The sequence below is a fragment of the Antechinus flavipes genome, chromosome 6, assembly GCF_016432865.1.
Source record: "Antechinus flavipes isolate AdamAnt ecotype Samford, QLD, Australia chromosome 6, AdamAnt_v2, whole genome shotgun sequence".
Taxonomy (NCBI): Eukaryota; Metazoa; Chordata; class Mammalia; order Dasyuromorphia; family Dasyuridae; genus Antechinus; species Antechinus flavipes.
Genome location: NC_067403.1, coordinates 35661842 through 35683466, shown reverse-complemented (window position 1 = coordinate 35683466; position 21625 = coordinate 35661842). Strand labels below are relative to the sequence as shown.

At 35.5% G+C, this 21625-nt stretch overlaps 1 protein-coding gene across 1 annotated transcript in view; it reads left to right on the top strand.

The window, feature by feature from the left end:
- The window catches only part of CORIN (corin, serine peptidase), a 197020-nt gene extending 180545 nt beyond the window's left edge, over positions 1-16475 (top strand). Inside the window, exons 17-22 of the mRNA XM_051965220.1 lie at positions 4238-4354; positions 5429-5478; positions 5643-5817; positions 9544-9815; positions 11156-11289; positions 16088-16475. Coding sequence (XP_051821180.1) covers positions 4238-4354; positions 5429-5478; positions 5643-5817; positions 9544-9815; positions 11156-11289; positions 16088-16270 — 931 coding nt within the window. The 3' untranslated portion in view covers positions 16271-16475. The remainder of the gene's footprint in view (positions 1-4237; positions 4355-5428; positions 5479-5642; positions 5818-9543; positions 9816-11155; positions 11290-16087) is intronic.
- The last annotated feature ends 5150 nt before the right edge of the window (positions 16476-21625 follow it).

Sequence of the window (21625 nt, the reverse complement as noted above, 5' to 3'; positions counted from 1 at the left end):
TAATATACAAAGTATCCTCAAAGACTTGGGGCAGCTAGGAGAATCCAGATTATGTAACAAAGACTAAGTGATCAACAGTTTCTTTCTCTCTCAGTAAAATGAGAATATTAGTTTAGATTTTTAAAGGGTTTTTTTTCTTTTCTTCCAGCTTCAACATTCTGGTCCTAAAAATTGTGGCTTGTGTACAAGAATGGGAAATTGGCTTTCCTGAATAGACCGTTGATGAGTTACCGCTAAATGCAACATATAGTAGAGAGGAAGAGGCTAGTCATGTGTCATGAGACATGGTTCTAATCCTAGAACCGCAATTTTACTAGAAATGTTCTGTGGGACATCGGGCAAGTCAATTATTCTTCCTCTGTGAAACTGGTGAATCAAACAAGATAATTATTAAGCACTGACTGCCATTGTTCCTCCTCACTGGGGATGAAAAGACAGGAAGGGGGGAAAATTCCATTTTCTGAACAAGCTTGTATTTCAAGCTGATATTTTCTAAATAATCTCTAACTCTTTTTAACTCCAAAATTTTAATGAACTCTGCTTGTAGCTTTTTCAAAATACATTAATGCATGAGCAAAGATTAACAAAAATTAAATTGTTTGATCTTAGCACAGGGATTTTTTAGGAGTCCCCTCTGTTCCCATCTTCCCAAGATATCTTAGATTATGCCAATTGAAATATATTGGAAAGAGGATATTTAAAGTAAACTTGTGGAATTTTTTCCTTTCTTTTAAAATAAAGAAATTGTTACCTGTGATTTTCAAGATTGATTTGAGGGGCAGAATGATATTGTTAAGGAAGGCTAAAAACCATCCAGATACTCAGATGTGATACGATAGAAGAAATATAATCAAATGGATTGATGGACCATTTCTAAAGCTGAAAGATTTATTATTATACCCAAGTAAATGTGTTAGTGTTTTGCTCTTTTCTGGAAACTATTCTCCATAATGGTATTTTCCCTGGGTGATGCGTTTTTCAGATTCTGCTTGATGTGTTATAGAAGTTCAGGCTTTATTGCCATCACTGGTTATAACTAAGAGGCAGCTTTCCCACTCCTCCTACCCCTCATATCCCCTGCTTACTCATATGCAAAGATTTTTTTTTCACCTTTAAATGGTGTTGCTAAGTGGTCAGGAAGTGTAGAAGATCTGTAGAATATTAAGGAATTGTTGAAAGTGATTTCCCAATCAAACATCAATAGGAACTCATATGTGTTCATTGGATTTCTTGGCCAAGTTTCTTGTGATTGTGTATACACACAGAACTCTAATAGACAATGTTCAGTAATATTCTTAGAGGACTATTTGATTAAAGAAGGGTTTTCCTCATATTGCTTTGGTTTCTTGTAACTAAATCTAGGAATTTCAGATGGATGGGATATGTGGGATAAAATTCTAAAAAGTGGCAATAAGAGCAAAAAAGATTCATGGTTGGGGACGGGGGAGCTAGGTGGTACAGTGGATAGAGTACCGGCTCTGAAGTCAGGAGGACTTGAGTTCAAATCTGGCCTCAGACATTTAACACTCCCTAGCTGTGTGACCCTGGGCAAGTCACTTAATCCCAATTGCCTCAGCAAAATTAAAAAAAAAACGATCCATGGAGCTGAAATTATTTGTGCCATCCACTCTCTTGCCTCTGTTCTTCCAAGGTGACAGGTGAGAGGATGATTTCGTGCCCTCACTGAGGGAAAATATCTATATTTTGAAGTAGGAAGTTTATGAATTTTTTATCACAGAGTTTCTTAAACTTTTTCCACTCATCCCTTTTCACCTAAGACATTTTTACATGACTCCTGATAGATAGGTATATAAAACAGGTAAACAAGTCAAGCAGTACTGATAATACATCATCATTTTGTGACTCCCCAAATTCACTTATGAGACCCCACAGGAGGCTGTGACACACGACTTAAGAAGTTTGACTTTTCTGGATAATATTTGAACAAACACATTTCAATTCCTGAGCATTTGTTCTAGCAGGAGAGCTCAGCTCCCTGTTGTTCCTTCTATGTTCTGGAAGACCAGTGACATCATGTCTTGATTTGAAGGGAAGTGGATTTAAGTGAGGTAAAGCTGAACAAAGTTCTCAGTCTTACTCTGTACTTCAGAGTCATCATTCGTTCTAGACAGATGAAAAGTACAACTCTGTTGGAAAGGCTCCTTTCATTAACAAAACCTGCTACTTTGGGAGGGATCTGCATGGAAGGAGAAATCTTTTTCGATTGCCAGATAAGGAGAATCAATTCTGGTTATCTGGGCTGACAGAGGGCACAGCCACATCTCCCCCTCCACAATTCTTCAGGCAGACAGAGTGGTTAAAATTTGGGGGTCAGGAAGATCAAAGTGCCAAATGCTGTTTCTGATCATTATTAGTAGTGGGATTATGGGCAAGTCATCTAATCTGCACTTCTAACAATTGTCTGCTAAGTTCTAAGGAGGTTGTGATCTGTGGGTGATGTGGGGATCCAACCCCAAGAAAAGACAGATCCTCGACTTGGCAGGATAGGGATGCCATGATAATTATGTTCAAATATTTTAAGGGCTGCCATGTCGAGGAGGGTTTGTTTGTTCTGGTCCCAGAGCGCACTCTGCTGTTTTACTAGCAGGAGCAGCAATGGTTGAAGTGAAGAGACTGATTTAGAACTTGATGTCACAAACAAATCCTTGCTAATAATTAAGAGTTTTCCCAAAGTGCACTGAGCTCCTATGGTAGGTGTCCACTCAGTGGAGATCTCTAAGCAGACGATGGGCAACCACTTATTGGGTATGTTGTCATTGGGATTCCTTTCATTTATGGTTTAGGCTCAATGGCATTTGAGGTTCCTCTTAAAAATACTGATTTTGTGATTTATCACTTAATCAACATACATAAGCATATGGTAGAATGCTTCTGTAAGCCTGTTTGAGATTCCTTTCCTCCACCCACCTTTGCCTTTTTTCCCCTTCTGGATTCAGCATAATTCAGTGGAAAGATCACTGGACTTGAAGTCAAATGAAACCTGGTTTTAAATCATGACTCTGATAAATATTAGTGTTGTGATAATAGGGAAGGAGCATAGTATGTGTACATGTACACACATGCAAATGCATCCCACACTGGTACAAGTGTTATAGAAAGGAAAAGGAGAAAAGAGAATAAGAAAATAAAATCAGTGATGATGATAATTGTAATAGCTAATACGTATATAGCACCTACTATATGATAGACATGTGCTGTCTTTTACAAGTATTATCTCATTTGAGCTTTATAACAACCCTAAAAAATATGAGCTACTATTATCACCCCCATTTTACAGAGTGAAAAACTGAGGCAAATGGAAGATAATTGGCTTATCCAAGGTCACACAGCTAAAAAGGATCAAGATTTCCTGATTCTAGACCGAGAGTTCTATTCACCATGTCAGCTAACTGCCCCAAGAGAACAATTAACAAAACAAGACAGAATCAAAAAAAATTGTATTAACCTAACTTTAACTGAACTTGGACTCTATTTACAAATAATATTTTATAACTTTTAGAATCGTAAGGTGTTATGATATCTTGAAAAAAACTCTTTCAAATAAGTTTTTTTCTGAAACTATTTGAAATAGACAACTCTTGATAGTCACTGCTTATATTGTTTTTGACTTATAGTGCTTTTGATTTATAATTATATAAACATATTTATAATGCATAACAAATGTATCATATAAATATATGTATAAATATATTTGAGCATTGATTTGTACTATGGTTTATATTAGTTTTAGGCTGCTACCATAATGGGTAAGAAACCAGAAATGTATAAAATCCCAAGGTATATAAAAAATTAAGCACATATGATTTGGTATTTGTTCCCTACATTAAATTGGTTGGGTCCTCAGAGGCTAAAACTTTAAATTTAAAAACTTCCCAAAGAACTAAAAGAGGGCAAATGCTGGTCAGAATAGGGAATGTATAAAACAGCTGTGAAAATCTCAATCTTTGGGGCCTCCAGAGAACTTGGGAAATTTCCCTTCCTCACCGTTCTCTCATCGTTCTAAGTTTTTCCTGGTAAGAATGATAAACTGCTAACAATCCTGAGCTGATGCCAAAAACCCAAATCTCTCTCCCTGTAGTATTGATTTATAACAAAATGGTTTCTTTGGGTGGGGATAAAATGGGTTAGGAATCCCTCCCTTTAGTAATAAATGGATGTTGGCCGAGTAAAAATTAATTGTACCTCGAGTATTTATACGGTATTTTTCCTTCCTTAGAGAGCCATCAGTGACAGAAATTGTACGGGAACAGAGAAATCATCGGAAGTGGTTGACTTTGCGCTCAGACTGGCAGCACAAAAATACAAGCACTCTCCATGAACTGTTAGTGGCGGGGTGAGTGACGGGAAAAGGGGGTACATAGTTAAGGAGATCGAGGTTGCAAATGCACAGGTCAGCCTATGACCTTCGACGAGACCGGATGGCCTCTTAATCAAGAACTTTCTTAGCATATATACTAAATGACTCTTAAATTTCAGCATCACTCTGTTTTTACTTTCCAGACCTGAAGATATTATTTCATTTCCTTTATGATTATTTGAAGGCTCTTACAGAGACTGTTAGGATATAGGGAAAGGTGTTTGGTCTTGGATTTCAGAATAAATCATCAGTCAGCCATTCGACATTAATATTAAGTGCCTACGTGTTCCAGGTGCTGTGCTCATTGCTAACAATTTAAAGAAAGGATAGTCCCTACTCTTAAGGAGCTCACAATCTAAAGGGGGAAGACAATTTGTAAAAAGAAGCTGAAAGGAGGAGGGGAGAGAGAGAAGCAGAAAGTGAGCAGTGGGGAAAGGTATGGTCAGGTGTGAGAAAAGTCGAGAGGAGCAAAGCTGAGTAGGAAATGGTGACATGGCTGCTCTGGGAGCCCACTGGAGAATTTGGGAGGAGTTCTCCACTGTTCGCCCTTCATCCTCTCCAAAGCAGAGAGAGGGAAGAATCCCGGGGGTCAAAAGTATTGAGGAGGTTTCAGGTTCAGGGCTGATGCGATCTTGCAGGATGACGAGATTTCTACCTTTCACAGTCTATAAAGTGAAAAAAGTTTATGAAAGAACTTTTGAATCAGGGTGAATTTTCTCTTTCTTTTTTCCTTCTCTCCTTCCTTTCCTTTCCTCAACTGATCACTGAGGTCCCTTCTAACTTTCACAATCCATAATCCATGATTTCGTGACAATTCTATGTTGTCTTCCCCTACTGGAATGTAAGTTCCTTTGGACTAGGGACTTGTCTCACTTTTGTATAGACTTGAGAACATAGTAAGCACTTAATAAATGAGTTTTTAAAATCTGTTATTTCCCTATACATTACTCAAGTAACTTGAACCCATTTACTTGTTCATCAATAGAGCATTTCTGGTGATTGGCAAAGGTGTGAGCTCACATATGTGCTGTTTTATTTCTCCAAATACAGGCTCCCTTGTCAAAGCAGAAGTCGGATTTCTCTTTTGTGTTCTGAACAAGGTGAGAAAAGTTGTGATGTAGCCAAATGGTGTGAATTTAATCTTGTTGATTTGCTCAGAACAAAATGAAAAATATCTGAATTGAGGACGCACCTGTATGACAACCCAACATCTGGATGTCTGTCAATAGTTGGATAACCTTCTGTGGTCCATGTTCTTTGGCAGACTGTGGCCGTCGCCCTGCAGCTCGTATGTACAAGAGGATTCTGGGTGGCAGAACAAGCCGCCCTGGAAGGTGGCCGTGGCAGTGTTCCCTGCAGAGTGAACCAAGTGGACACATTTGTGGCTGTGTTCTGATTGCCAAAAAGTGGGTTCTGACCGTTGCTCACTGCTTTGAGGGGTAAGTTGTGCATGTTTTCCTTAGCCACATATGAGCCTGTTTTGTCCTATGTACATTTGCAGCCACGTGTGTTATGTATTTGTGTGTTTTTGTCACACCAGTGTATGTGATGCCTGTTATCAGTCTGTGGAATTAGAAAAGGAATGGATGGTCTTCTCCCTTGTGATCAATATCTGTTGGTAATGATATTCTTATGCTGTAAATTATTCACAGTTATTGGCATATTAGCACTGAGGTCAATATCTTTGAAATAAAAGATGATGTTTAGTGGATTAATTCTTGCGATGGAATTTACCCAATTTAAACTCTTTTTAGACTTATGGGTTGATAAGTTCATAGAATTTTAAGAGAACAGCATAGTAAAATAGGATTTCAAGTTTTAGCATCTTATCTGGGGAGGAGAATTGCAAGCATAGTATCTGGGGAAGACTAGAATGGATCAATACTGGTTTTTTTTTTCCCATAGCAATCAAGTTGTAGGGGAATTTTTCAATCCTTGTCACGAGAGATCATTTTTATTGACAAAATCACAGATCCTTGAAGTATTGAAACATTGAGTGCCTGCTATATATATAAAGTATGATGGAGGAAACATAATTCATTAATAGGGGTATCTAATATTAGTTTATATCAAATGCTTAGAAAGCATGTGGTGATACTCCTAATGAGCAGTGGATCAGATCTGCTTAGAAGTATTTTCCATTTCTGTTGTAAAGCCTCTCAATAATAAGAAGATAAAAGTTAATAAGACTATGGTCACAAATTTCTCAGAAAGAAAATCAAAATTAAAAAAAAATAATCCAGCTGTTCATTCTAGGTCCACATTTGGTTTCCAAATGTACATTTTGTTGAAGGATCTGGGTGAAATGTAAGCAAAGCATGACAGCTGAAGAGTAGTATGTTTTATGCTTAAGGAAAGGGACATGACTTAAGAGAGGAAGAGAGGGTAGAGGGAGAAAAACTTGGAACACAAGGTTTTACAAAGGTGAATGTCAAAAACTATTTTTGCATGCATTTGGAAAAATAAAATACCTTTTTTTTTTTAAAGGAAAGGGACATATCAAAAGATGTGATTTGTAGTATGAATTTAAAGGTTTTTAATCAAGAAGATTATCTGGCCATCTGTAAGGCTTTGGAAACAGTTTAAGAAAGCACTCATAAATTTCTCAGAAACTGCCTGATGTGATTGACCACTGTAAAATATGGATTACAAATACTCATTCTTTATGGCGACTCCAGCAACTCTGTAAGCATTCAGAAGTCCTAAATGTTACTAGACTGCTGTAGAGAGTTCCACTGTCTTAATTAGTCAGATTCATCTCAAGGCTTAGTTGTGCATATTGGAAAGGCCCAGTGCTAACTAGGCAGTGTGCCAGAGTGAGAGTTAAAAAGACAGAAGAGTCTTTTTTGACCTGTCTCCTGTAATTATATTTAAGTAAAGACACAATGTTGATTTTTTTTCTTCTGCAGGTGGGTATTTTTAAAAACCCAAATCAAGAAGTAAAAAAGAAAAAAAATGTTTTTACTGTATTGAGTCCACTATGCTATTTAAGTCTATGATTTGGAGACATAGGAAGGATACTAATCAAAATATCAGATAATGTAACTTTCTACGTTGCCATGTGGGAATAACTTGAGATTCAAAAAGATCTTGACAGGTTGAGTCATTGAAATGAAACCAAGAACCCAAAATTTAATAACTAGAAATATAAAGCTCTGCATTTAGCTTGAAAAAAAATATCAACTGTGTCAGTACAAAATGGATTAAGTGCAGACTTAGCAGATCTCATGGAAATGGCCTGGGAGTTTCAATTGCCTATAGAGTCTAGTTGAACTCAAAATGAGATGCGACTTTCAAAAAAGCTAACGCACTCTTAGTCTCCATTTATAGAAGTCTCATATCCAGTTTATTATCTTGGTTTACTCTATCCTGGTTAGACTTGCATTGGGGCCATTGTGTCTAGTTCTAGATTTGATATTTTATAAATTATACTCGTAAACTATCCTGAAGAGAACAAGCAAGCAGGATTTAAACATCATCTCCATCTCTATAATCAATATTCATATGTGTCATGGGCTTTCTTTTTCTTCTATTTTCAATAGGTGGAGGAGAGATGGAAAAAGGAAAAGAAACTGAAAATAAAGGGCTAAAAATAAATTGTAAAGGAATAAAAACTGAGAATGGTTGTAAAATGGTAAATTGTAAAGGGCTAAAAAGAATTCATGTCATGAGGAATGGCTAAAAGAACTTGAGATATTTGATCTTAAGTGAAAAGTCTTATTGGGGGCAGCACATTTATTTGAAATACATCTAAAGAGATTATGTGTAAACAGGATTAGATTTATTTTGTGTTGAAAATTTCGAACAAAAATGGGTACAGATTTTATCTTTTAATTAGAGCTTCTTAATGATTCTGGGCAGCCAAAAGAGAAATGTTACTACTCACTTTTGCTGATTCTTAATGAAATAGAGCTTTTCTCCTTTTTGTGGGAGTCAGTTGTGCAAAGTAAATTTTTTTTTTAACACAACTCAATTACATTGAGCAATTTTGTTGGTATGATTTATTACCTTAAAATAAGTATTTTGCTTGATACATATCAATTTCTAGTCATTTAGATGGGCGTGTGGGATGTGGTTGATGCTGTCTTCTGGAAATATGATTTTTTGCTTTCTGCATATTATAAGAATTTATTTATTAGTCATTCAGTCCTTCATATAAATGAAAAACAATTCATTACAACAGAAATGAATTTCCCTTTCTTTTCCCCAATCAAAGGAAAAAGAAAAAAAAAAACCAATACTCTAAAAAATCTATATAATCAAGTAAAACAGATTCCAACATTGGCCATCCTAAAAAAATATAAACTTCTTCTACCCTGAGTTTATTCTTTCTCTGTGAGGAGTTGGATGGCTCCTTCTTGGTCTTCTGGAATTGTGGTTGATCATTGCATTGATCAGAGTTTTTTAGTTTAAAAAAAAACTGCTTTTCTTTAGAAAGCCGCTATATAAATTGTTCTGATTCTGCTTACTTTACTTTGTACTAGTACAGATCTTTCCAGGTTTCTCTGAAATTTTCCTTTTCTTTATTTGTTACAGCACAATTATATTCACATATCATATATTTTTTAACCATTCCTGAACTTATGGGCCTTTACAAATTTCCACTGAAGAAAATTAGATAAATAACAACTAAGTAATTAAAGCGCACTATGGCATAGTGTAAAGAGCACTAGTAGATTAGTAGAAAGAGGAGTGAATGTGAATTTAAGAAACACTTGAATTCAAATCTCTTCTAATATTTACAAGCTGTATGACTCTAAATGAACTAATTAACCTTCCCAAGCTTCAGGTTTCTGATGCATAACTTGGCTTTAAGAATTCCTATAGGGGGCAGCTAGATGGTGCAGGGGATAGAATGCTGGCCCTGAAATCAGGAAGACCTGAGTTCAAATGTGGCCTCAGACACTTAACACTTGCTTACTGTGTGACCCTGGGCAAGGTCACTTAACCCCAATTGCCTCAGGGAAAAAACCCCAAAGCCAGAAAGGCTTATTGTAACAACAATCAAAGAGGTACTATGTGTAAAATATTTCATAAATCTTAAAGCACTTAAATGGAATTTCTTGTAGGAAAGCCCACAAACTTGCCCCAAATTTACAGTTTGAAAATTTCATCTCTATTTAATCTAAGTTCCAATGTTCATACCTCTTCCTATGCTGTTTAAGGAGAGAAAATGCTGCTGTGTGGAAGGTGGTTCTCGGTATAAACAATCTGGATCACCCATCGATCTTCATGCAGACACGGCTGGTGAAGACGATTATTTTACATCCTCGATACAACAGGGCAGTGGTTGACTATGACATCAGCATCGTGGAGCTGAATGAAGATATCAATGAGACCAGTTATGTCCGTCCGGTCTGCTTGCCCAGATTTCAGCAGGTGGTGGAGCCCGATACCTACTGCTACATCACAGGCTGGGGACACATGGGCAACAAAAGTAAGTCAGCATCTCAGATACCTTTGGCAAATGCTCGGTAGCTGTGATGTCACATCATTGGGATGTCTATCCATTTGCTTGATTTTTTTTTTTTTAAAGAAATGATGCATTAAAAAAAAAAAAAGAATTGAGCAGGAAGCAGCTAGGTGGCCAATGGATAGAGCACCAGCCCTGAAGTCAAAGGACTTGAGTTCAAATGTGGCCTCAGACACTTAACACTTCCTGGCTGTGTGACCCTGGGCAAGGCACTTAACCCCAATTGCCTCAACAACAACAACAAAAAAAGAATTCAGCAAAAGAAATGAGACATTCCAATAACGTTTGTGAGACTGTAGACTTTCCCTATTATTCAATTTAACGATGTTTAAATTTTCGCATCAAACATGAAACAACATCGAACATACTATTCCTTTTATAACCCTTAAAGCATCTTACAATCATTTTCACCCCCTAACTAAACTTAATAAGGAGCCTTGGAAACTCTAAAATTGATTATCTGTCTCTGAAAAGGAAACTATGGAAGAAACTTTGTGGAATTGTTCCCCTGTTGAGATTCATGCCTTTTGCTTTCGAGTAACTCGTAATTATTTCAAGAAAACGTTCACATACAATGTGAAACTTTCACCTACACACAATACCATCTTCTCTGTCTTGTTTCCTAGGACCAAAGTTACTAATGTTCTTCATGACTTTTTCCTTCCTTAGCATAAGAGCATTGTTTCCACTATACCACGAGACACAATTTCCAACCTACACGGTCATCCCTGACTCCATTATTCTAAACGGAGATACCAGTACCTGGGAAAATAAGACTAATTGTCTGAATGTGTGATTGAATAAAGCTATCTTTGGGTCTTCATTTTCTCATTCTGTATTGATGATGGTGTTAGATGAGATGACTATAAATAGTCTCTTTTCGTGATTTCACTGGTACTCCAAAGTTGAGGTTAATATTCAAAGTGCTGTTACTATAGATCTAGCAAAACAAGTATTTTGGGAAGAGCCTAGAACAGGAAGCAAAAGACTGATTTAGCCCCATCTTTGCCACCTCACCTTTTTGAGTTTCTTTCTTTATCTGCATAATAAAGAGAATGGACAAATGATTTCTAAAGTTCTTTCCAGCTCCAAAATTCCTATGATTCTAGAAACAAATGTAAATATAATTGAAATATTTTAGAAAGGACTAAAAACTTTTTTCTGTTTTTCTATTTTCTATTCTATTTCTATTATAATTTAAAGTTTTAAATTTAACCTTAATTTAATTTAATTTTAACTTAAAATTTAAATTTCAACACGCCTTTATTTTATGTATAATTTTACTACCTCTTAAAAATTTTTAGTGCCTTTTAAACTTCAAGAGGGAGAAGTCCGTATTATTTCTCTGGAACAGTGTCAATCCTACTTTGATATGAAAACGATTACTACCAGAATGATATGTGCGGGTTATGAGTCCGGCACCGTGGACTCCTGCATGGTAAGTAGTTTCTTTACTTGCCTAATTTATTGATATAGGAAAAAGGAATGATAGAACTTAAACATATACACATATGTGTATATATATATCCATTAATATTATTTTATACTTATATTTTTGAAGCTACTCGGATGTAGGATTTGTCATTGTTTATAATTTTATCTTTCCTTCCACTCAGCCTAATATTGGACTTGTCACATGATTTTGGGGGAAATCATTTAACCTGATTTGGCTTCATTTCATTATATTTTAAATGAGGGAGCTGATCTGCTACTTATTACCTATATCATGTTTGGAAAATCACTTAACCTCTCTGGGTCTCAGATTCGTCATCTGTTAAATGTTGAGATTGAACTCTATGATCCCAACGGTCCCTTTTACCTCGAAACCCTTTGAGTAGCTGGTTGCCTTCCAGCTCTAAATTATATGATTTCTCTACCTATTCTTATCCACATTGATGCATTTGGCATGCAATGCATGACACAGTGAGTTTCACGAATTGTGGATCTGTCCATGGTCACCATTTCATTTTTTTGTCTTTGTATCTGTAGCATTTAGGAAGGAGAGAAATTATGAAGGAATAGTGAGAAATTCCTGGCTTTGACTTATGCTTCTCACATATTCTTGCTGAGAACCCAGGGCAAGTAACCTAATCTCTTGTTGTGCTCCAGGCAACTCTAAGATTATAAAGTTGCCGAGGAAATACCAACCAGCACTGAGAGAGTTTCCTCATTTGTGAGTTCCCTATCCCAATAAAATCACAGGTGCAGTTTCTATTTCCTATCTCTACCGTGTGCCTGACCATAATGGATGTGTAATAAATGATTATTGATCAACTAATTGATGTAGAGTTCCTGCTTTTCCTCTTAACCTTTCAGAGGTAGAAGCAATATCTTTATTATATATGTATGTGTGTATATATATATTATGCATGTATATTATATATGCAGAGGGAAGAACAGGACTTTTAGCTGCCAGATGAAAAAGAAATTCATCACTGCACCCACCATTTTTGCATGTTCTTTCAGTTGGTACATGAAACAGAACTAATGTGTCTGGTAGTCATTTTGGGAAAGGTATAAATTGCCAAGGTGGTACACAAATGGAGACTACTGTGATGGGGAAAAGCAAAGGCTTAAGAATTTCCAGAATTTCCCCCAAAGTACCAACCTGCTGGTTTCACAGACACTTCCTAACATGCTTTCTGACTTAGTTGGACCTCCACTCTTCTAGATTTCAGGGAAAGCAATTTTACGAAACCTTGAACAATTGCCTTTTCTGGCGTCAGCACTCACAAAATACAAATGATCACTGAAGATACTCTCTTAGTTAACTTTCAAGACGTAGTTTTGATTAGTAGAGGTAGGTCATTTGTAAGGGAAAATAGTCCTGGACAATTAAAGGCTTTAAAATTTTTTTTCTAATTTTGCCAAACTCATATGAAACTACACTGAAGAAATCAGAGGACCCTTTTTGAATGTGGACTCTGCTTCTTGTTACTTGGAAGATCATCATTAAATTTTTCTTCTTTTTGTGTCTGGGGGTAGACATACCATTTAGTTGATGGGATAATCTTTTCTATAATAATCTCCATCCAATTTTCATCCATTTAGCACACATTTGTATACTAAAATACATAAAATGAGGAGGAAACTTACTCTTCCTCGAGGTAGCCCATTTTACTTCACTTTTCCTTGAATCAAGCCTAATTAGGCCTCAATGAAATTACTTCCCTGTATTTCTGGTCCTGCCATCAAGAACAAGTACAATTCCTTTTTCATGTTGGGTGATTGGGAGACCCTTAAATATCCCATTTGACCATCCAGAGAACTTGTCAAGGGGACAACTTGTCCTTCCTAAAATATAATGTTTAGAACTAAACTTGGTACTCCAGGTGTAGTCTTGCTGGGTAGTATAGAATGTGGCTATCATCACCTACATTCTAGATATTGTTTTTTTCATCATATCCTAAGAGGACATTAGCTTTTTTTTTTTGCTACCATGTCTACTTTAGACTCCTATTGAGTCTTCAACCTTCTAAAACAAGGAAATCCTTTAAGAAAAAACAAAACTCAAGTTTTTTCTCATTATATTCCCCCTCTACTATTTTGTTCTTCCCTAATTAATGAAATGGGGACATTAGACTAGATGAAATCTCAAATTCTTTATTGCTCTGAAGCCTATGATTCTGTGTCTGGATGTTTTAAAGTGAGGAGACCTCCACTCTTCTATCTCATCCTTCCATTTTCCTCCTTTCCCTTCCTGCATTGACTTTAGTAGAGATAAGTCAGTTTTCCTTAGTTCTTTAGTACTCTTTTTGGTCCTTGCCTTAGTCAAACAAATCCCTGGATGCAAAATTGGCATTAGACATGGTCTAATTATCATTGTTAGAAGAAAATCAATCATTGACTTGCTTCTTCCCATTCTATGGTATCTACTATTACTTGATAAATTTGCCCAAATAGAGAAAAATGGATCTAAGGAATCTTTGATGTGCAGATTGTGCTTTACCATTCTTACCTTTGAACAAGAGCCTTTAATCCTCATTAAAGCGGCCCATTTATAATTAGATTCCAAAAAGGAGAGAGGAAAAAGAACCAAAAAGACAGTGTCATTAGTTTTGCTCACATTTCTTCTTGGCTAGGTTTCTGAAATAGGCTGGATATGGTTATTTATTGTTATTTCACATAATCTCTCTTTCAGTGCACATAAAAGATGAGTAATGACCATCTTCTAAATTACTTATTACTTTTAAACTATTTATATTTTATTTGTTTTTCTCTTACAAAGAAGATCCTTTATGTGGGAAAAACAATTAAGTTTTTTCCTGTTACTAAAGATCATTGGCTAATAAACTTGCCTAATAGAATTTTCTTCTATGGACTGTGCCTTTATCATTTAGTTAGGGCAAAGCAGCTTTTTTTTCCCCAGTATATTAGAATTATGTCCATTGTGCAAACTTCAGGCAGAAGAATCACTGTTGCATCTTCCTCCCAGGAGACAGGGTGGTTTAGTGAATATTACATCTAGGTTTCATTTACTAGCAATTATATTAAATAATGTTCTTAAAATCATCAGCCATCATATATTCCACATTTCCAGATAGTAGAATTGTTGTAGACCAGCCCAAACAGACACGATTTATCATACTTATATGAAGTTTGTTTTATATTTCTTATGTTCTTTTCCCGAATTATTGGCTCAGTTCACAATAATACCACAAGTATATTGGTGAGACTGGCTTTCCATAGGCTCTACAATATTGGCTATTTTTTAAAAAAAAATCTTTTCTAGAAGCAGAAAAATGAGGTGAACAGAGAGCCTCAGATCAAGAAGACCCAATTTAAGTTCCATCTTAGATACATGCTGAGGGAAGTCACAATTCTCACCCTCCAAATCACTTAACATTTACCCTGGGGATTTTCTAAGATGAGTTGCAGAAAAATTGCTGACCTGCATCTATAAAAAGACAGTTTCTACCAGATCTCCCTACACCAATGAAATCATAAAATTAGGCCAAAAAAAGAAATCCCAAATCATCCTTTACCAATGATGGTATGGTTGAAATACAGGAATTCTTTCAATGTCAATTTCTTTTATTAGTGATGTGAATTTTTTCATATAATTGTTGATATTTTGCATTTCTTATTTTGTTAATCGTTCATTTCCTTTTTTGCGTCTTGGACGATGACTCTGGATATTACATATTTGTGTAAATTCCTTGTATATCACAGATAATATTACTATGTATCACCTAAAAACAACAAGGCATATGAATAGGACTTTTGTAGAAGATGTCACCTTCCTCTTTAAAAAAAATATACGTGGTAACATGAACATATCTATATTTATATGTAACTTTGTCCTGTGAATTTTTGTTTTTTCTTGTCCCAATAACCCAAAGAGAACCCAGTGGACGATTGTAAGAAATTGCAGATGACTTTAGATTTAAAGGATTCTGTTTCAGGAAAAAATTTTTTCATATACATGACCAGAAAAATAAACAGAGTGTAGGGAGGTCCTAGAAATATGTCTCTCCAATATTTGTGTGTTTGTTTTATGAAAGGTTAGAAAACATCCATTTGGGGGGAATCTAATTTCTTCTAAAAGTGGTCCCACAATAGTTCTACAATAGAGAGCTGAGGTAGTTTGTGTACAGGTCTATTTACTTTTTCTGTATGTTCAGTTTTATGGAAACTTTCAAAGACAGATTTTCTAAATTCTTTTTGCATTCTCTAGTTCAACAGATTGATATTAATCAACAAAAATTCTTTACATGAGGAAGCTATCTCAATTTTGGGGTGATAGAGCATGAGATTGGGAAATGGAGGGCTGGATTTGAATCTTGGCTTTGCTCCTTACCTGGCTAATTTTGTTGGACTTGTCTGTAAAATGAGGGTTGGCGTGTGCTAAAATTCCTCTTAGCTCCAAATCTGTGGTGAACTCATAAATATGTATTTATATTAATTCCAGCACCTTAGAATTGTTTTCACCTTTTGATCCGCCACTTGACATATAATTCGCCCAATGTATGGAAAAGAAGCCAAGAAAATTCCTTCCTCCTAAGAGAAGGGGAGAATCTTCTTCTTCCTCCTCTGTTAAAAGTCCTAGTAAAAATATTATAATTTATTTGAAAATTGCAAGCAAACAATAAACTTCAACCTCAAGCCTAATCACAATGAAAACTGCCACAGCTTTGTAGAGTCTTTAAGCACGTTGGTCAAAGCAGGCTTTACCATGGAAAATTTTATAGTGCTGGAGACAACAATAATTATCCCGTTATTCTTTACTCTTACAGGGCGACAGTGGCGGGCCACTTGTTTGTGAGCATCCTGGAGGCCAGTGGACATTGTTTGGCCTGACTTCGTGGGGCTCAGTCTGCTTTTCCAAAGTATTGGGACCGGGTGTTTATAGTAACGTTTCACATTTTGTTGAGTGGATCGAACGGCAAATATACATCCATACCTTTCTGCTCAACTGATTCCCAGAGTAAAGAAAGACTGCCTCTTCAACTGTGAAGACCTTGTTTTGGGGAACACTGAAGGAAGCACTTTCTACTAGAAGATAATGTGATGGTGTGACCCAGATGAGTGACCTTTCACCATTTTAGGCAGATACTGCTGGCTTTCTTACTGTTATTTGCTCTAATTTTATTTGTGCACTCTCATATTCATTCTCTCTCTCTCTCTCTCTCTCTCTCTCTCTCTCTCTCTCTCTCTCTCCTTCCCTCCTGTTTATCTCTCTCTCCAATATATATTATATATAGATTAATAGGTTTGCTTCTTTAGGACCTCTCATGTTCAAAATGAAACCATATATATAATTGTTTCATTTTGAACATGAGAGGTCCTAAAGAAGCAACCCTATTATTTGGCCTGGCCTAACCTAACCTTGTCTGTACCACAAAATTGTTAGAAATGAAGGATGCATTTGGAAAGATACAGGTTAGGGGAAACTTTTCTTTCTTTTTTTTTCTTTTCATAAACATAAAAGAAGCATTGATACCATGGGAGAAAGCTAGCTAATCTGCTAGCTCTACCTGGTTCTGCAGCAGAAAAGTAGCAAATTTCTATATTAACATGAGGGACTTGCTTTTGGTTTACTAAGAGCTAAAATTATTTAGATATTATCACTATATTTGTGATTTAGTGTATATGATTCTGATAGTCTATGCTGAAACTGGTCATGGAAGGAAAGCGTCTACATAGAAATGGAACATGAAAACACAGCTCATGAATCTAGACCTTATTTGCTATCTGCATCAGCATGAACCCCCAGCAACTTTAATTTACTTTTACAAGTCACAGCTCCAAAGTCTCCACAGCTCTTTCCCTCACCTATAACTTGGCTTTGGTCAGTGCATTTGGCATCTGACTTTTGCCAATTTGGGAAGGTGTTTCAAGATGCATGGTGACAATTTTTTTGGGGGGGATTTTTGTAATTATTTCCTCCCACCCCCCACCCCCAGTAGAACCCAAATTCTCCATTTCTGAATATTTGCAGGTTATTCCTTGTTCACCAATTTTGAAATGCTCTAAAGGAAAGAAAGCTTAGTAATTTCCTCAGTAAAAGTGAATCTTTTTGGAAAACCTATTTGATAGTGAATGCTACAATTTCTTTTTGAATTAAAGTGAAAATTCAAAGAAAAAAAATTATGTTATCAAGCACTAGGCCACTTTATACAAACCATGGGTTTGAGATAATTTATGGCTTTCTAAAGGTTTTTTTTTTCCCCTCATACTATTGAATTAGTTGAAAATAGAAATTTAGTTAATGCTATGAGGTGGCTCATCATGTGGCAGACTTCCATAATCCAAAGGACTCTTGAGCATCAACACTCTAATTTCTTTCCACCAGTGACCTTGATTGCTTCAGTATTCCAAGCAAAGATGATATTTGTAATTTTATAAATGTATTTTTATACTGTTTTTCTATGTGTATACATATTTGTAGTTTAAAAGGCAATTTCTGACACTGGTCAAAATCTGCAAGAATGAAGATTGTGAGATTTTTTTTCTTCAGGATGGTAGCTATGATCTTATAACTATAGAAAAAGCACATGTATCGTTAGTTTTATCACAGCTACAATGATTCACAGCAAATGTAATAACTGGCCAGTTTTGTTTCAATTCATGCCAAGACAAAATGTATAAAAGATGCTTATTCTAAATAAGAGAAATAAAAATTATAACCTCTTGTCTTTTGGTGCAACCCTACAGGGCCAGGTAGGTAATCATATCTCTCATCTCTACTGGGTTTTCTATTCTGAAATTACCTTTCCCCAGGGTGTAGTAGAAGAGAGAATATTAATTGATTTCTACGAAATGGAGTAAATTTTATATTTTTGATGATTTCAAGCCTTAAATCCATTTAATAATAACTTGAATGATGAGTGAAGCCTTTGGGACATTTTGAATTAAGTAGATTGCTGCTTCTTGAAGAATCAGGAAGTATTTTTTGGTTGTTTTTTAGTAGAAAAGAAAGGTACTCTTGTTCCAAAAACTGAAGCAAAAAAACAAAACAAAACAAAACAGAAACAAAAACAAAAAAAAATCCTTTAGCCAGAGCTGGATAATTTCTATATATATAATTTCTAAAATAATATAGGATCCAACTCTTTCAAAGGACATAGAGATCTGGGCTGCAGTTTCCAAAGACAATGTCACGTGGACTATCCTGTTAATAACAACTTGGAAATTCCAGTGACATTTATTTAGAGTTTTGTGATTCAGTGAAGTCCACCATTATTTTCCATTTTTATTTCATGGAAATCACATCACTTTCACAAGCTTTAAAATAAAAATATAATTTTAATTATAAAACTTATAATTATAAATTATAATTATTTACAAGGAATAATATTGGTATTAATATAATTATAATAATCATTGCATTATTATTGTAATCATGAGACTCTATCAAAAAATTTGTAAAAATGCATGGGAAGAAATCGACAAAACAACAAGACAATTGATACTTTAGAAAACGGCTTCTTTCTTACAGTATAAGATGATGAAACACAGAGATTTCCTTAACTACAAAACAGTAAAACATGGCTGCTTACATACTATTAGTTATATAAGCTTATATGGCTAATATCCTGCTTATTATTACTCTGTATACAATATACTTATCAACAAATATTTACATGACTATAACTGGTTTCTAGATAGTTGCATCCTGCAATAGGTCCCAAGCTGCTGTTGATGTCCACTGACCTGCTTTAAACAAATTCCCCTTTGTTACTGTCAGTACTAATACAAACCAGGATAAAAAAGAATAATTCCAGTATTTGGGCTCAAGCCAAATGTTCTGTTCCATAGTTTCTATGCCCAATTGTCTACTTGATTTTTAAGCGCCAGTAGGTCAAATCCCACACAATTTATTAAAACCTAAAACATATTTTTGAAAGGCATTGGCCACATGGATATTTACTTCTTTACGAATCCTGCCTCTTTCTCCTTGAATTTTGAGTAATATTCTTGAATTTTGTCTCAGCAGTGTCTAAATCTAATTACCGGATTCTTCTGTGAACTTCATACCATCATTCTTTTCTTGCTTTCAATAGACACATGAGTATTTACCATTCTTTAGGACTTCAGTGGTTTTGCCACATACAATAATTAATTTTCTTAAAATGTAACAAAGCCTAGGGCAAAGGTTTGTGAAATTTTTCACGGTAAAAATTGAATCTTGTATTATTGAATGCATTTCCAAAAGCCCTGGCCCTATGCAAAAGGTTGCTATGTTTTTACTGGCAGATTAGAATTATACCCAATATATAACTCCTCTAGGAAATGTGCCGCTGAAGAATCTACTCAAAAAATTGACTGATACTGAGCTATTCTCTATAGTTGAATCAATTACCTGCAAAATTCAGATGTCAATCAACAATAAATACATCATAGAAATCACACAACAAAAAAAATGTCAGTTAGGCAATAGTCTTCATATTAAACATACTCTTTCTGCTAATGATAATTACACGTTACATAGAACTTTATGGTTACCAAGCTTTGTCACATATACACCCTTATTTGGTCCTCCCAAAGCAGGTAGTATTGTTCCTAATAAGCAAGGCACTTGATGGGAAGTAGAGCTAAAAGGGAGAAATGAAGGATCATGGGAGGTAGAAACAGTGTATGCTTAAGGAAGGGACTGTTGGACACAATTAATTGACCTGTCCCCTGAACCAGGTGAATTTATTGCCTTTTTACTCTCTCATACTTACTACTGCCTGTTAAACGAGCAATACTTATCCTTGTATATTTTCTGTCTATACTTTTATAATAGGTTTTGTCTTCAGAGAAAGGTAAGATAATTTTTTTATTATCCCGAGAATTATATTCTGAATCAATTTTACTATAAATGAGTGGGAAACATGGGAAAGGACAAATAGACAACCACAAATCTAGAATGAAGCTCTTTCTCTGGAGATACAAAACAGGGTTCCAGGGATTATTATATTATATCTATATTATAGATAACGAAAGCTCACAGAAGTGAAAATCACAACCAGTCAGTGGCAGAATTCAAACTCAAAAATCTAGAGCCTCTCATTTCAAATTCAGGGCTCTTTTTGCTTCATTCACCCTGCTTTTTACTCTTTTTGAAAGAATAAATTCTCTCCGAGATGGTGTATTCTTTTTTTCATGAACAACAGTCAGGAGGGTGCTGAAGTACTTCTTTCCTGGGTTAACATCATTTAGAGTTTTGTGAATCTGACTAAAGTCTGAATCTGGAGACATCTAAACTAGAAAAACCATAACATCTGTTTGGATATCAGCTAGTTGGATCTTTACCTGAAGTAATGATTCCCTTCTAAGAGAGCCTCTTCTTAGGCACATCATGGCATAGACTTACTTCTCACCCCCGTCCTCCCAAAAGATTTATAAAAGAAGAAAATTTGGTGTCAAAGTTCTTCTCTGGTGTAGAGGGTTGGGTTTAGTAGTTGGGTCGAGGATTAATTTTCTTAACCACACCCAAAGATAGGCAATTTGAAGTGTGATCCACTCCCAAATGTGAACTCCTCCACTGTAATTCTCTTATCTATCAGGCAACAATGAAAAAACATCTGTTGCTAAATAAAATTCCTGTTTTATTTAGTTCATGGGAACTCCTTGTTGCCACTTAAGTAACTTAACACCTATTAGAATTTATAAGTTTATTGAGCATATTGGAATTGAACTAAATTGTTTTTAATATGTGGGTGAGCATGGACTCACGTGTTAGTAGCTCAAGAAGAATGAGTGATTGGGGAAGAGAGCATAAAACAATTTAGAACAAAAGTTTCAATGACATAAAGAAGAAATAAAGACACATGGGAAAATTCATTTAAAAAGAATAACACACACACACACACACACACACACACAAAGAATTATCAATACTTTTCAGGCTCTAGGAAAAATGTAAACTAGGTCATATACTTGCAGTGGAGGTAGAACTTAAGAGACATTCCTTGTTTCCTACCAGGGTGATCCTTATAAATTATTTCTCTGATCATTGATTACATTTATCATGTAGCTTTTAATGTAATCATGGCTTCAGCCATCCTAGGAGAAAGTCATCTAAGCAACAATCCCTGGTCACCAAATCTTCTAAAGTTTTTTCTTCCCAGGGTGGCACTCCAATTCCACTGAGATAATGGATCTTAGGAGAATTCAGCTCCTTCTGCAGTGAAAAATAGATCATTTAGGAATCATCCTTTGAAGTGAAGGGTAGGTCAACTTAAATATCTCACTCAAAATTGTCTATAATATTCACTGTCATTTTTTAGGGTTAAAGTAGGTTGGATCTTTATATAGTCTTAAATCTGTGACTGGAATTATTCAAG